Raw genomic sequence first — 14223 nt, 5'->3', positions numbered from 1 at the left:
ATTCAACTTTAGGAAGTACTCAAACTTGCTGCTGGGACATGCTGGCCTGTTATCTGCGATCAACACATCCAAGGGCCCATGTATTGCAAAAGATGTGTGCGTTGTTTCTTTCGTTCCCGTGTTTGACAAATGAACGCTATGCACATCCAGCCACTTTGAGTGGGCGTCCACTATGACTACGAACTTTGAGCCCATGAAAGGACCTGCATAGTTGACATCTAACCAAGTCCAGGATTTACCCGGCCATTCCCACAAATGTGGGGGAGCTGCTGGCGGTAATGTTTATCCTTGTTGCCACTTTGGGCACTGCCCCTCCAATGCAGCTATGTCTGCACCTAATCCTGGCCACCAGACTTAACGTCTCACCAACATCTTAATTTTGGATATCCTGGATGACCCTGATGGAGTTCAGCCTGTATCTGAGCTGCAGCCTTTGCTTGGGAAAATCCCATTTGCTTTCCATAATAATATGCAGTCTTCTACTGTGATCTGGTCTGTCTGGGTCCATAAGGTTTCAATTCCAGTTGCGACAACCATTTGGTTTCCCCCATCGCCACTGGGGCAGAGTTGGACAGAGAAGTGGCAGATGGAATTCAACCCAGAAAAGTGTGAAGTGATTCATTTTGGAAAGTCGAATTTGAATGCAGAATACAGGGTTAATGGCAGGATTCTCAGCAGTGTGGAGGAACAGAGGGGTCTTGGGGTCCACGTCCATAGATGCCTCAAAGTTGCTACCCAAGTTGATAGGGTTGTAAAGAATGCGTATGGTGTGTTGGCTTTCATTGGCAGGGGAAATGAGTTTGAGAGCCATGAGGTTATGCTGCAGCTTTATAAAACTCTGGTTCGACCACACTTGGAATATTGTGTTCAGTTCTGGTCACCTCATTATACGAAGGATGTGGAAGCTTTAGAGAGGGTGCAGAGGAGACTTACCAGGATGCGGCCTGGACTGTAGGGCAGGTCTTATGAGGAAAGGTCGAGGGAGCTAGGGCTTTTTTGATTGGAATGAAGAAGATGAGAGGTGACTTGATAGAGGTGTACAAGATGATGAGAGGCATAGATAGAGTGGATAGTCAGAGACTTTTTCCCAGGGCAGAAATGACTATTACGAGGGAGCATAATTTTAAGGTGATTGGAGGAAGGTATAGGGGAGATGTCAGAGGTAGGTTTTTCACACAGAGAGTCCCACAGAGGTGGGCACATGGAATGCGTTGCCGGCAGTGGTAGTGGAGTCAGATACTTTAGAGACTTTTAAGTGACTTTTAAGTTTTAAGGCACATGGAGGATAATGAAATGTAGGGTATGCAGGGTAGATTGATCTTAGTAGGACAATAGGTCGGCACAACGTCGTGGGCCGAAGGGCCTGTACTGTGCTGTACTGTTCTATGTTCTGTGTTCTACCACCAGGTGTTTCAGCTTTGCCAGGATTGGATCTTTCTGCATTCAAAGTCTGATACTGTCAGCTGTGACTGGAAGAGTGTCCAGAAAATTTAAAACCATTACAGACGGTCCTGTTGGCGGTACCACTGGTGGTGTATGTCAGCGGGAGGCAGCTCAATGCTTCTGCATTTGCTACTTGGCTTCCCGGACAGTGTTCCAACTTGTAATTATATGCCCTTAGTATTGCAGCCCACCGCTAAATTCGGCCTGAAGCTACAGGTGACACTGCATTGCCGCCTTTTAAGTAGATCTAGCAGTGGTTTGCGGTCCGTTATTGTTACAAATTTACATCTGTAAAGGTATTGGTGGAACTTTCTGACTTCAAGTTTGACTGCCAAATCTTCCTTCTCTATCTGGGCATTTTCATGGTGTTGGGTGTTCCTGTCCTTTGGCCAACCTATGAGCTAATAATACTCCAGTGCCGTACAGGGAGGCATTACATTTCAATAGCAGATCTTGCTTGGGATCGTAGTGTGCCAACACCTGAGAGGGCGATAGCCATTTCTTCACTTCCCTGAAAGCTATGCGACCATTTCCAAGGCTGACCCTTTATTAAGAGTTGATGCAAAGGTGCCAGGATGGAGGCCAGGTTATGTATGAACTTGCTGTAATAATTCACCAGCCCAAATTAAGACCTAAGCTCTGGTACAGATGTGGGAGCCAGCGTGCCTTTGATTGCCCTCACTTTATTTTGCAAACGGTGTAACCCAGTCTTGTCGACTCTGTAGCTCAAGTAGGTCACTTAGGGCACCTGAGACACACATTTTTCCCTTCTAACGTGTATGCCCACCTGCAAGAAATGTCTAAGGATTATGTCCAAGTTTTCTAAGTGCTCCTGATTGGTCTTCCCTATTAATAGTATGTCATCTAGATAAATGTCGAGCTGGGGGAGATCTTGTAAAATATTCTCCATCGTCTGCTGAAAAATTGCACAGGCTGACAATACCCAAATGTAGTCTGATATATCGGTACAAACCCTTATAGGTATTAATTGTAGCAGGGAATTTTATTTCTCCTTGATTTCTTGTGGCCTTTGATCATCAGCCATTCTACTGTCCACCCAAGTAATTCCATCTCTAATTTTACATTGAGATAGTAAGAACTGCAGATGCTGGAGTTAGAGATAACACAGTGTGGAGCTGGAAGAACACAGCAGGCCAGGCAGCATCAGAGGAACAGGAAAGTTGATGTTTCGGGTTGGGACCCTTCATTTACCTGCTCCTGTGATGCTGCCTGGCCTACTGTGTTCCTCCAGCTCCACACGGTGTTATCTCTAATTTTACAGTGCTAGGATTGGACTTTCTGGCATTGATGAATCATATCATGCGATACATTTTCCAACAATCCTTCAGCAAAGAAACAGATTACTGTTCTATTAGTCCTTTAACACCACTCGTGAAAATTCATATCCATATTGAGGGAGGCGGTACAGTGCATAAAAATATTAAGTGACTTAATATAGTATAACTTGATGCATACAATATATACACTAAGATTTTCAGAGCAGGCTGGTACACTGCTTTGGAGTTTGAGATTTTTGTGCAGCGGAATGGTAAGAATTGATTGAATTGCTGTTTCTTGATCAGCATATGAAGTGACAAAAGATGTTAGGCATTACCCTGCAGTGAAAAAAACAATCTGAAGGTCCAGTCGACCTGGGAGCTTTAATATACCTCATTGTTGCTAACTAATGAGTGCAAGTTCAAATTCATTTTTTTCAGCTGTGCTGGTGTAGTTCAGACAAAATGTGTGGAAGGTAACACTTTAGTGGAAAATAAAGGAGACATTAGAAAAGCAAAAAGCATTAAGTAATTAAAACATTGCAAAATTTCAGTAATAATAGTATTCAGTATTAAATGTCTGGTATCCGACAGATTTTATTTATCTTAAAGTTCCTCAGGCTACACGAAATATCACCAATGGACAGGCAGTCACAACTTCCCAGGCATCAGCATCACATTCAGGACCACATCCAGACTTCCCACAACGTAACAGGCAACCCTCAGAATGTGTGAGTTATTTGTTTCTGCTTCTTACACAACGTATTACAGTTGCACAGGGTTTTCTCCAGCATAGAAGGCTCTATGTTGAATTTTTTTTTAATATTCATTAATGGGATGAGGGCGTCGCTGGCTAAGCAGCATTTATTGCCCATCCCTAATTGCCAAGGGCAGTTCAGAATCGACCTCATTGCTGTGGGTCTGGAATCACATGTAGGCCAGACCAGGATGGCAGTTTCCTTCCCTAAAGGACATAAGTGAACTAGATGGGTTTTTCCGACAAACGACAATACATTCATGGTCAGTGTTAGACTCTTAATTCCATATATGTTATTGAATTCAAATTTCACCATCTGTTGTGGTGGGACTTGAACCTGGGTCCCCAGAACGTTATCTGGGTCTCTGGATTAACAGTCCAGCAATAATACTACTAGGCCATCTCCTCCGCATTTGCCATTTGCCAAATTACCATTTATAGTTTTTTATTCTCAAAATTCTTCTAGAATTTGCCCCACAGTGGAGAAACCCCTCTTGTAACTGAGTTAAGATTAACAATAGTATATAATAATGAATAGTTTTACAGTTATGTAGAAACTCAATAGTTGTCATGATATATTTGTATTTGAGAATGGTATGGCAGATAAATCCTTTTAGAACTATTATCACTTAGCCCACCCTATTCACACACAATATTTTGTAAGTTATTTCCTTCCCTCTTAAAACATGGTTTAGTGAAAGAATGTTAGAAACTGGAAATCCATTAACTGGAGCAATAGTCTGTCTCATTGCTTTTTTGTTTCTAATTTTCAGTCAGAACCACATCAGACGCCTCCTTATTCTCCTCAAACTGTGCATCAGCAATTAACACCAAATTCATCTCAAACAGCTTCTGTTTCCCATCCACAGACCCAACAAGCAGCTTCTCAAAATAAGCTTGCACAGACACTTGCTCAACCAACCCATCAGGTTCAAATGTCCATGTTTCCATATGCTCAGCCTCACCCAGGTCAGTATTCCAGTGTGCACAGCCTGGGTTTAATACAGTCGCACCAACCGCAGCACCAGGTGCAAATGCCCACTAATTCTTGGCCTCCTCTGCTTCACTCTGCATCTGGTAACCATCCTAACATTACTTTCCCTATGCGGTCGAGCAGCAACACAGCTAATCCCAACAATATGAATCTGAATGATCCTAGTATCATCTTTGCTCAACCTGCTGCCAGGCCCATGGGTCTCTCCAACACTCCTCACGATGGACAGTGGCACAATCACATGACTCGCAGCACACTAGTGGGAAATGGCCCTCTGGGAGCTTCAGGTATATTTCTTTTTCTCATTATATTAATATGTAGCTATTATTCTTCGAATATGCACTGTAATGGACATGCTTAAGTGTAGTCTTATAATTTTAACAATTTTATTCTACGTGTGCTTATTTTTTTACACCAGATATTATCTAACAAAAATGCATTTCTTTATGGCTACTCAAAAATAACAGTGAAGGATAAGATTAACATATTAAGTAAGTAATCAGTTTAGAGATGTGCAGCACATTTGATAATTCATGATGTAGTACTTCCCTGAACGTAAAATTGAGATGTTTCCCAGTGTGCTGAAATGGCCACTTTTGATTGGGGCAGTTGTTGAATGCTACAGATGTTCTCAGAAGCAGCTTGGCTGTTTGTCCTTTCTACTACATGTCACTGGTAGACAGTAACTTCTGCTGAAGGTGTGCACAAAAATTGATGTCAGTTGAATATGAGATTGATTCAAAATCTTGCCAATGCTGTCTGTCTGATGTGAAGAATGACTACTGGAATCTGTGGAATCATGTACTAGCCAAGAATTAGTGACCCAAAAGAGAAGGGATACAAATGAATTAATCATACTTTTGGGAGAAATTTCAATATACATCTCAAATGCAAATAATGGAGGGCTAGAAGGGCAGCATAATACTTCCTGTACAATGAATACTGTAGATAATGCTTTGTAACTAAGATTATAAAATTATGGTACAACTTGCACACAAATACTTCTCATTTGTCACAATCAGTATTTATTTTTCATGAAAAAAGTTAAACCATTGATAATGATTATGACCAATTTCAAAGCCTGTGTGTTTGTCCCTTGAATGTTCTAAAAATCATATGATTATTATTAAAGCTTCAAAAAGAAACAAAGAGGGACCGCCTAGGAATTCTGGGCTGTTTTTGTAATTTACCTTGTTGTTTGCCTCTTCACATTCCCTTCTGTTTTCCATCCTCAATAACCATGTTTATAATAATGTTGAACGTTGAGTATCTGTTACAACATCTTTTACCCCATTATTGTCAATAGTAATGAATCCTCATTCAAACCTTTATAGTGCTAATTCTTTAATATCTATTGGTACTGTATTAATATTTTGCTTGTGCTTCTGACAATATTTTTAACTATGCCGGTGAAGTAAAGTAAGTACACCTTGCATCAAAATACGTTAACAAGCTACCCTGCTACAAGGTTAATTGTGTTATTACAGAGGAAATTATATGCTAAGGAAGAATTACATGCCACCCAGTTTGCAAAGGAGACAAATTGCACTTTTTAGGCTTCTAAATGTTAATTTTAAACAATCATGTCTTACAACAAACATTTGACTTTTTTTCCTCCATGGAAACATAGATCAAAGGTTTCAGGGACAATTTGCAAAACTAAATCCACCACCCATACCTTGGGAGCATCATCCTCTTCCTCATTTTCAAGCACCGTGGCCTTACAGAATGCCTCAGAACTTCATTCAGCAGGGAAATACGAACTATCCTCAGCAGAACAAATCCTACTATTCTCAAGGTACCAATAACAGCAAGCCATTCTGATCAGGTTTAACTATTGCAAAGTGATATGGCAGGTAAATGTAGGAGTATTGCTTCTCACTTTATATGTATCCCCTAGCATATTATTGTAAATGGTTTTGAGAGCAGAAAGTATATACTATATTTTAGTGGACTTTATATATGTTCCAAACAAATAATTATGGACCTTGGGAGGCCAAGAATTTTTCATGTAAAATTATAAGAATCACTTGTTTGATCCAGGATTTGATGAATTATAGAAATTTTACCTACAACTAAATGGATGATAATCTTTAAGCACATTGGTTCAGTTCTCCCTCTGTCACCCAATTGACCAAGCTTACCTGTGATACAGTGCAGGGTACTGAAAATGCACTGTTGAAGTTATGATTTGGAAGCTTATTAAAAACAAGATCAAGACTGAGCAGAGCCAAGAGGGCAGGAAATGGGCGAATCAAATCCCATAAAATCCGCAGTATTTTATAATTTGAGTGACCTAGGATTTGCTGCTGGTTAATTTGACAAAAGCAGCATTTAACTAAGCTATACAGACCAGTGGGTGAAGATGGCAGCAATTTTATAAACAGCAGTCTGAGTTTCTCATTCAAATAATGGTGAGTTCCAGAAAGCTGCTTTCACGTGTACTAGGCAAGTTGCGTGTATTTGCAACAGTTGACTTTTGTCTCATTCACATTTGTGCGAAAGTTGTTTGTACATAATATTTCAACAGAAATTTCAATCTTTCAACTTTTAGAAACACAGTGAATGCAATGTTTACATTCTCATAAAGTAAGTTTAAAATTGGTGTGTTTGTAAAACTGTAAATGTTCCTGTTTTGACAGGTCCTACAATTCACAGTAACCAGCATTTTCCAATCATGCAGCAAGGAAGAATACGGATGAATTATATTCAGCAAAAGAAGTGACTTAAATGGAAATCCACACCATGATACACAGTTACAGAACCCTACTCACTTGGAAAAGAAGAGCAGGAAATTATTTTAAGACATTTTTTAAACTGTATGATTTGTACATAGACCAAACCTGATTGTAATTTTTACTAGTTTTTGTTGTGATACATCACAATGTGACTTATGATACAGATCACATCTATTTTAATGCCTCCCATTTTTGAAGGTGGGGTAAAATCATTTTTTGTTTGAAGCTGATGGAACTGTAAAAAAAAAAGCTTTTAAAAAAGACTGGATTTATTTTCTCTGTTATATTCATACTTCGGCTGCCTCAGACTTTGTATATGGTTCTTAAAAAAAAAAAGAAAATATGGTTTAAAGATGGTCAGCTGTATTCAGAGCAAAAGTATATAGTGCCAAATGCCTTTTAAAAATAAACTGTAGCTTTTTAATAAACTGATATTTGACTGTAATTATTTTCCCTCTGGATTGCCACTGTTTCATGCACTTAACCTCTAATATAATTTTGTCTTTCTCATGCCTACAGCAAGAAACACTGTGAATGTTTGGGACTTTTTTTTACAGCAGTCTTTGACATGAAGTCAGTTGTAATCTAAAATTAACAGAATTTAATGAACCAAATGTATTAAGGGATATGAGGCAAAGCAAGTTTATGAATGTATGCTTAAGTGAGGCTTAATGTGAGCTTGGAAATGACAGCAGAGTTTGGAGTGAGTTCAAGTTTGCAGAAGGAGAGGCAATGATGTATAGATAATGTCACTAAATTAGTAATGCAGAACCCCAGGCTAATGAACTTCAATCCCACTATGACAGATGGTGAAATTTAAATTTGCTTAAAAGTTAGGCTAATGGTGACCTTGTAACCACTGTAAATTTTTGTAAAGACCCATCTGATGCACTCATGTCCTTCAGGAATAGAAATCTGCCATCCATACCTGGCCTGTCCTACATGTGACTCCCAACCCAAAGCAAAAAAAAAGAACTGCAAAAAAAAACTTAAATGAGACCCAAATAACTTGTTTGGTAAATTTTATCAAGAGTCACTCAAATTGAAAGTACTTGCAAATGCAGTAAGTCCTTTTAGAACTTAAAACTTGTGAAATCACCAGCTGTAAAGCTGCTGTATCTGGAACCAATACTCAATTGGGTTTCCAAGCACTTCCCTTTGCAACTAGTATTCCATCTGTAATCAAACTCTCAAGGTCAGGATTCGCAGGTCAGCGCAAAGCAACAATGGAAGTACACTTGTGCCTTGCTATGCAGAGTATTTGCAATAAAGTGGATGAACTAATCACGCAGATAGATATAAATGGGTACGATATAATTGGGATCACAGAGACATGGCTGTAGGGTGACCAGGGATGGGAACTGAATGCCCCAGGGTATTCAGCTTTTCGGAAAAGGACAGGCAAAATGGAAAAGGTTGTGGAGTGGCATTGCTGGTTAAAAAGGAAATTAGCACAATAGTGAGAAAGGATATGAGCTCTGACAATGTGGAGCCTGTCTGGGGAGAATTGAGAAATACCAAGGGGCAAAACACAATAGTGGATGTCATATATGGACCCCCAAATTGCAGTGGTGATGTTGGGAATGGCATTAGACAGGAAATTAGTGATACATGTGATGAGGGAATATCAGTGGTCATGGGTGATTTTAATCTGCACATAGATTGGGCAAATCAAATTAATCACAGTGCCGTAGAGAAGGAATTCCTGGAGTGTATATGGGATGGTTTTCTTGATCAATATGTGGAACTAACTAGTGAGCAGGCCATCCTAGACTGGCTACTGTGTAATGAGAAGGGAATAATTGTCAATCTGTTGTGGAAGACCCCTTGGGCATAAGTGACCATAGCATGATGGAATTTTTTTATCAAGATGTAGAGTGAGGTAGTTGATTCGGAGATTAGGGTGCTGAATCTTAATAAAGGAAACAATGAAGGGTAGCTAGTACTACTCCAATATTCAAAAAGGGACATAGAGAGAAAACAGGAAATTATAGACCAGTAAGCCTAACATCAGTAGTGGGGAAAATTCTCCAATCCATTATCAAGGACTTTATAGCGGAGCATTTAGAAAGCAGTGGCAGGATCACGCAGAGTCAGCATGGATTTATGAAGGGGAAGTCATGCTTGACAAATCTGTTGGAATTCTATGAAGATGTAACTAGTAGAGTTGACAAGGGGGATCCAGTCAGCGTGGTATATTTGGACTTTCAGAAAGCATTTGACAAAGTGCCGCATAAGGGATTGTTGTGCAAGATTAAAGTGCATGGGATTGGGGAAAGCGTATTGAGATGGATAGAAAACCAATTGGCAGAGAAGAAACAAAGAGCAGGAACTAATGGGTTCTTTTCAAATTGGCAGGCAGTAACTAGCGCGGTGCCACAGGGATCGGTACTGGGACCCAGCTATTCACAATATATAATAATGATTTGGATAAGGGAACAAAATGTAACATCTCAAAATTTGTCAACGATGCCAAGTTGGATGGGATGGTGAAATGTGACGAGGATGCAGAGATCCTTCAGCATGATCTGGACAGGTTGGGTGAGTGGGCAAATCAATGGCAGATGCAGTATAATTTGCATAAATATAAGGTTATTCACTTTGGAAGCAAAAACAAGAAGGAAGATTACTGTAAATTGAGAGAGGGGAGTGTGCAGCAGGACTTGGGTGTCCTTGTGCATCAGTCGCTGAAGGTAAGCATGCAGGTGCAGCAGGATGTAAAGACGGCAAATGGTCTGCTGGCTTTCATTGCGAGAGGTTTCGAGTACAGGAGCAGGGATGTGTTGTTGCAGTTATACAGAGCTTTGGTAAGGCCACACCTAGAATATTGTGTGCAGTTTTGGTCTCCTTTTCTGAAGAAGGATGCTCTTGCTCTCGAGGGAGTTCAGTGAAGGTTTACCAGGCTGATTCCGGGGATGGCGGGACTGACATATGAGGAGAGATGAACCAGGTTTTCAGCCTTCTAATAGCTCAATGCAATAGTCAGTTCACTAGTTGATGAACAATGTAACAGGAGAAGAGCATTTTGCTCCTGAGCCTATTCTGTTAGACAACAAGATTGTTTCTTTTTCATTATGAGATGTGTGCATCACTGTCTAGTCCAGCATTTATTGCCCATCCTTAATTGCCCAAGGGGCAGTCAAACCCAATTGAGTATTGGTTCCAGATACAGCAGCTTTACAGCTGGTGATTTCACAAGTTTTAAGTTCTAAAAGGACTTACTTCATTTGCAAATACCTTCAGTTTGAATGACTCTTGGTAAAATTTACCATACAAGTTGTTTGGGTCTCACTTACATTTTTTTTGCAGTTCTACCTTTTTTTGAGTATTCATTTATACAGAAACATAAGCAAAACATGTGAAAAACCAAACATCAAGCTCTGGCTCCCAACTTTATCGTACTTGCTCTGAAATTTCCTCTTCAGATCCTTGCAGTTAGGCTTCTCCCCTATTAACAGCATCCGAACAGACCTGACCAGTCACAAATGACTTCCTCTATGATTGTGACAACTGTGCATTAGTCTTCCTCAACTGTTCTGCAGTGTTCAAAACTTAACCAGCTATCCTACTGTGGTGTCTCCAACTACTGTCCAAAGGAACACAGGCAGTGCATTTTCAGTTTTATATTCTTTCCCTTGCAAGTTAACCTGCAGAATTCCACAACATCTTAATCAATCCTCTATTTTATATACATACTGTCCCTTAGTGATATTGTTGGCAATTTATGCACTGATGATACCCATCTCTATTACTTTGTGACCTAATTTGACCCCAGCTGCTTCTTTGCTGTCCAACTGCTTATTTGGAGTTTGGTTTTTGGATAAACCTTAATCTCTTCCTTCTAAACATCAGACAAAACCAAAGCCAACATCTCAATCATCAAAACAATTTTCACCGTCGTGTCAATATCCCTCTTTTTGGCTAGTGACTGAGGTTTAATCAAAGTGAAATTCCAGTCTGTCAAACACTTCAGGTAAGTTTTCAACTCCACATCATCATCGTCACATCACCTAATTCAATTTCCCTAACATAGACTGCTTTCTATCCATAACTCATTCCAATCTATCCTGAAGTCTGCATACCTGTTTTTACAACTTCTTGTATGGGCTCTCTCAAATGATTGTATGACTGTTGGAGTTACAGAAAGAAGATTTTCAATTACAACCTTCACCATGGTTTGTTGTGGGATTTCCAGATTAACTGATCTTTTCCTGCCTGTAATTGTAATTGAGAAGGTCAAAACTGGACATTGCATTCCAAGTGAAGCCTGGCTAATTTCTTGTATAAGGATATAACTATACTTCTTGCTTTGGAATCAATTTGATGAATGCACCCTGTTAGATTGGTTAATGCCTATTTGTTATTGCTTCACAGAATTGTTCATCTGCATTTAAAGATCTACGTTCTGGAAAGACAAATTTTCTTTCCTTCCGTACATATAAAGCTTTTCCCTGAAAGATGTGTGAATGTTGAGTATCCACCCTAATCTCATGCATGGTCCTAATGTATTCACAGATGTTTGTATCATCTGGTAATTTATTGATTTTCTAACACGTATATCTAGATCATTAATAAAAATAATATAGAGTAGTCTGAACACTGATCAAAGTTGATAATTGGTCTCTAAACAGACCTAAAACCATTTAGAACATTTTTTTGCCTAAATCCTGCCAATCAGTTCTCAATTCAATTCATTACCACTAATCTCAGAAAGTTTAATGTAATAGAAAAGCATATTGTATGGTCCATTATCAAATACTTTTTGAAGTCTAAGTAGATCCTGCCTAATGATCTTTCCATCTAAGTAACTTACTCTACACTAGAATTAGATTTAAGATTTTTAAAACATAACCACATTTAATGAGGCCATGTTAGATGTCCCAGTATATATCCCACAACTATCACCAATTGTCATAAAAATTATCTATTTCATTAAAGACCTTTAGAATGGGGAATCCACCATCCTTACCATGTCTGGCTGTAGATGTGGTTAACGTGGCACGTAAGGTTTAGTCTAGCAAGCCACTCCATTCGAGAGCAGTTAGGCATAGGCAACAAATGCTGGTTTTCCTTATAACATTGACATCCCATGATCCCATTCAATAATAAATGAAAATAATTCCTTCAAGCATTTTTCTTGTTCTTGTGTATGATAAATGTTGAAAATTGGCCTGTGGCTATCCCTCATGGGTAGATTTTGAAAGACCCATTGCCCTAAGCAAAGATGCAATAAGAAAAATTCTGCTGTCCTAACCAAATTCTATCACTCCAACCTCCAGTTAAAATAAATTATCTAGCCATTGTAGATGGTGATCAGGCTTTCGGGAGGACAGGTGATGCATTACCACCACAGAGATCCCATCTTCAAATCTGCTCATGTAGATACAATCTTTATATTGATGATCTAGTTCAGTTTCTGGTTAAAGGTAAACCCAAGGATATTGAAAGTGGGGAAATTTAGCAATGGTTAGATTCTCTCTTGTAGGAATTGTCTGGTATTTACGTGTCATGAACGCTATCAGCTCAAGCAGGGTCTTGTCAGATCTTGTGCATGGACACATATTGCTTCAGTACAGGGTCATTAAGAATGGTGTGAACATTGCAAAATCATCAGGCAATATCCCCACAATGATCATGGGTCAGCAGAAACAGAGAGTGGGAAACAGAGGATGTGAAACAGACATGGGAATACAGAAGATGAGAAACAGAGGATGAAAAACAGTGACAGAAGTAGAGTGGCAGAAACAGACGATGAGAAACTGAGGATGAGAAACAGAATGAGAAACAGAGAGGCAGAAGCAGAGAATGAGAAATTGAGGATGAGAAACAGAGTGGCAGAAACAGAGGACAACAAACAAAGGATGGGAAAGAGAGTTGTAGAAACAGGGTGGCAGAAACAGTGTGGCAGAAACAGCGGATGAGACAAAAAGGATGAGAAACAAATAGGCAGAAATAGAGGATGGGAAACAGGTTGAAGAACAGAGTGTCTGAAGCAGAAGGTGAGAAACAGTGGCAGGCACAGGGGACGACAAACAGAGGATGAGTAACAGAGTGGCAGAAACAAAGAATGAGAAACAAATAATGTGAAACAGTGGATGAGAAACAGTGGCAGAAACAAAGGATGAGAAACAGAATGTGAGAAGCAGAGGATGAGAAACAGAATGAGAAGCACAGAATGAGATACAAAGTGGCAAAAACAGAAAAGGAGAAGTAGAGGATGAGAAACACAATGGCAGAAACAGAGGATGAGATGGAGAGGATGAGAAACAGCAGATGTGAAACAGAGAATGAGAAGTAGAAGATGAGAAACAGTGGCAGAAAGAGAGTGACAGAAACAGAGTGGCAGAAAGAGAGGATGAGAAAGAGAATGAGAAACAGAGTGGCAGAAAAAGATGAAAAAAGAGGAGAAACAGAGTGGCAGAAAATGGGGATGAGAAACTGAGGATGAGAAATGGTGAATGAGAAGCAGACTGGCAGCAACAGTGTAGCAGAAAGACAGTGGCAGAAACAGGGTGCAAGAAACTGAGTCCAAAAACAGAGTATGAGATACAGTGTGGTAGACACAAAGGACAACAAACAGAGGAAGAGAAATAGAGAGGCAGAAAAGGAGGATGAGAAACAAAATGGCCAAAATAGAGGACGGGAAACAGGATGTGAATTAGAGAACAAGACACAGAGGATGAGAAAAATAGAATGAGAAACAGAGTGGCAGGAACAGATGATGGGAAACAGAGGATGCAAAACAGAGAATGAGACACAGAGGATGAGTAACAGAGAATTAGAGTGTCAGAAACAGAGGATGAGAAACAGGGAATGGCAAAAGAGGCAGAAACAGAGGATGAGAAGCTGAAGATGAGAAACAGAGTAGCAGAAAGAGAGGATGAGAAACAGCATGGCAGAAGCAGGGAATGAGAAACAGAGGATGAGAAACAGAGGATGGGAAACAGAGTTGCAGAAAGAGGGAGGCAGAAAGAGAGTGGCAGAAACAGGGCGTGAGAAACAGAGGATGAAACA

General features: G+C 39.8%; 1 protein-coding gene across 4 annotated transcripts in view; it reads left to right on the top strand.

Annotated features, from left to right (window-relative positions):
- tut4 (terminal uridylyl transferase 4) overlaps positions 1–7657 on the top strand; it is a 77431-nt gene extending 69774 nt beyond the window's left edge. For 2 of the 4 annotated variants that reach the window (XM_048601680.1, XM_048601681.1), the window contains 4 exons: positions 3333–3451; positions 4251–4758; positions 6102–6269; positions 7114–7654. In XM_048601680.1, coding sequence (XP_048457637.1) covers positions 3333–3451; positions 4251–4758; positions 6102–6269; positions 7114–7196 — 878 coding nt within the window. In that variant the 3' untranslated portion in view covers positions 7197–7654. Of the gene's footprint in view, positions 1–3332; positions 3452–4250; positions 4759–6101; positions 6270–7113 lie in introns of those variants that run through there. The other 2 variants (XM_048601679.1, XM_048601682.1) reach the window with 2 other exon arrangements.
- Positions 7658–14223: the final 6566 nt, after the last annotated feature.

The sequence above is a fragment of the Rhincodon typus genome, chromosome 10, assembly GCF_021869965.1.
Source record: "Rhincodon typus isolate 14 chromosome 10, sRhiTyp1.1, whole genome shotgun sequence".
Lineage (NCBI taxonomy): Eukaryota > Metazoa > Chordata > Chondrichthyes > Orectolobiformes > Rhincodontidae > Rhincodon > Rhincodon typus.
Note: the sequence above shows the minus strand (reverse complement) of the source record. Positions and strands in the feature narration are given on the sequence as shown.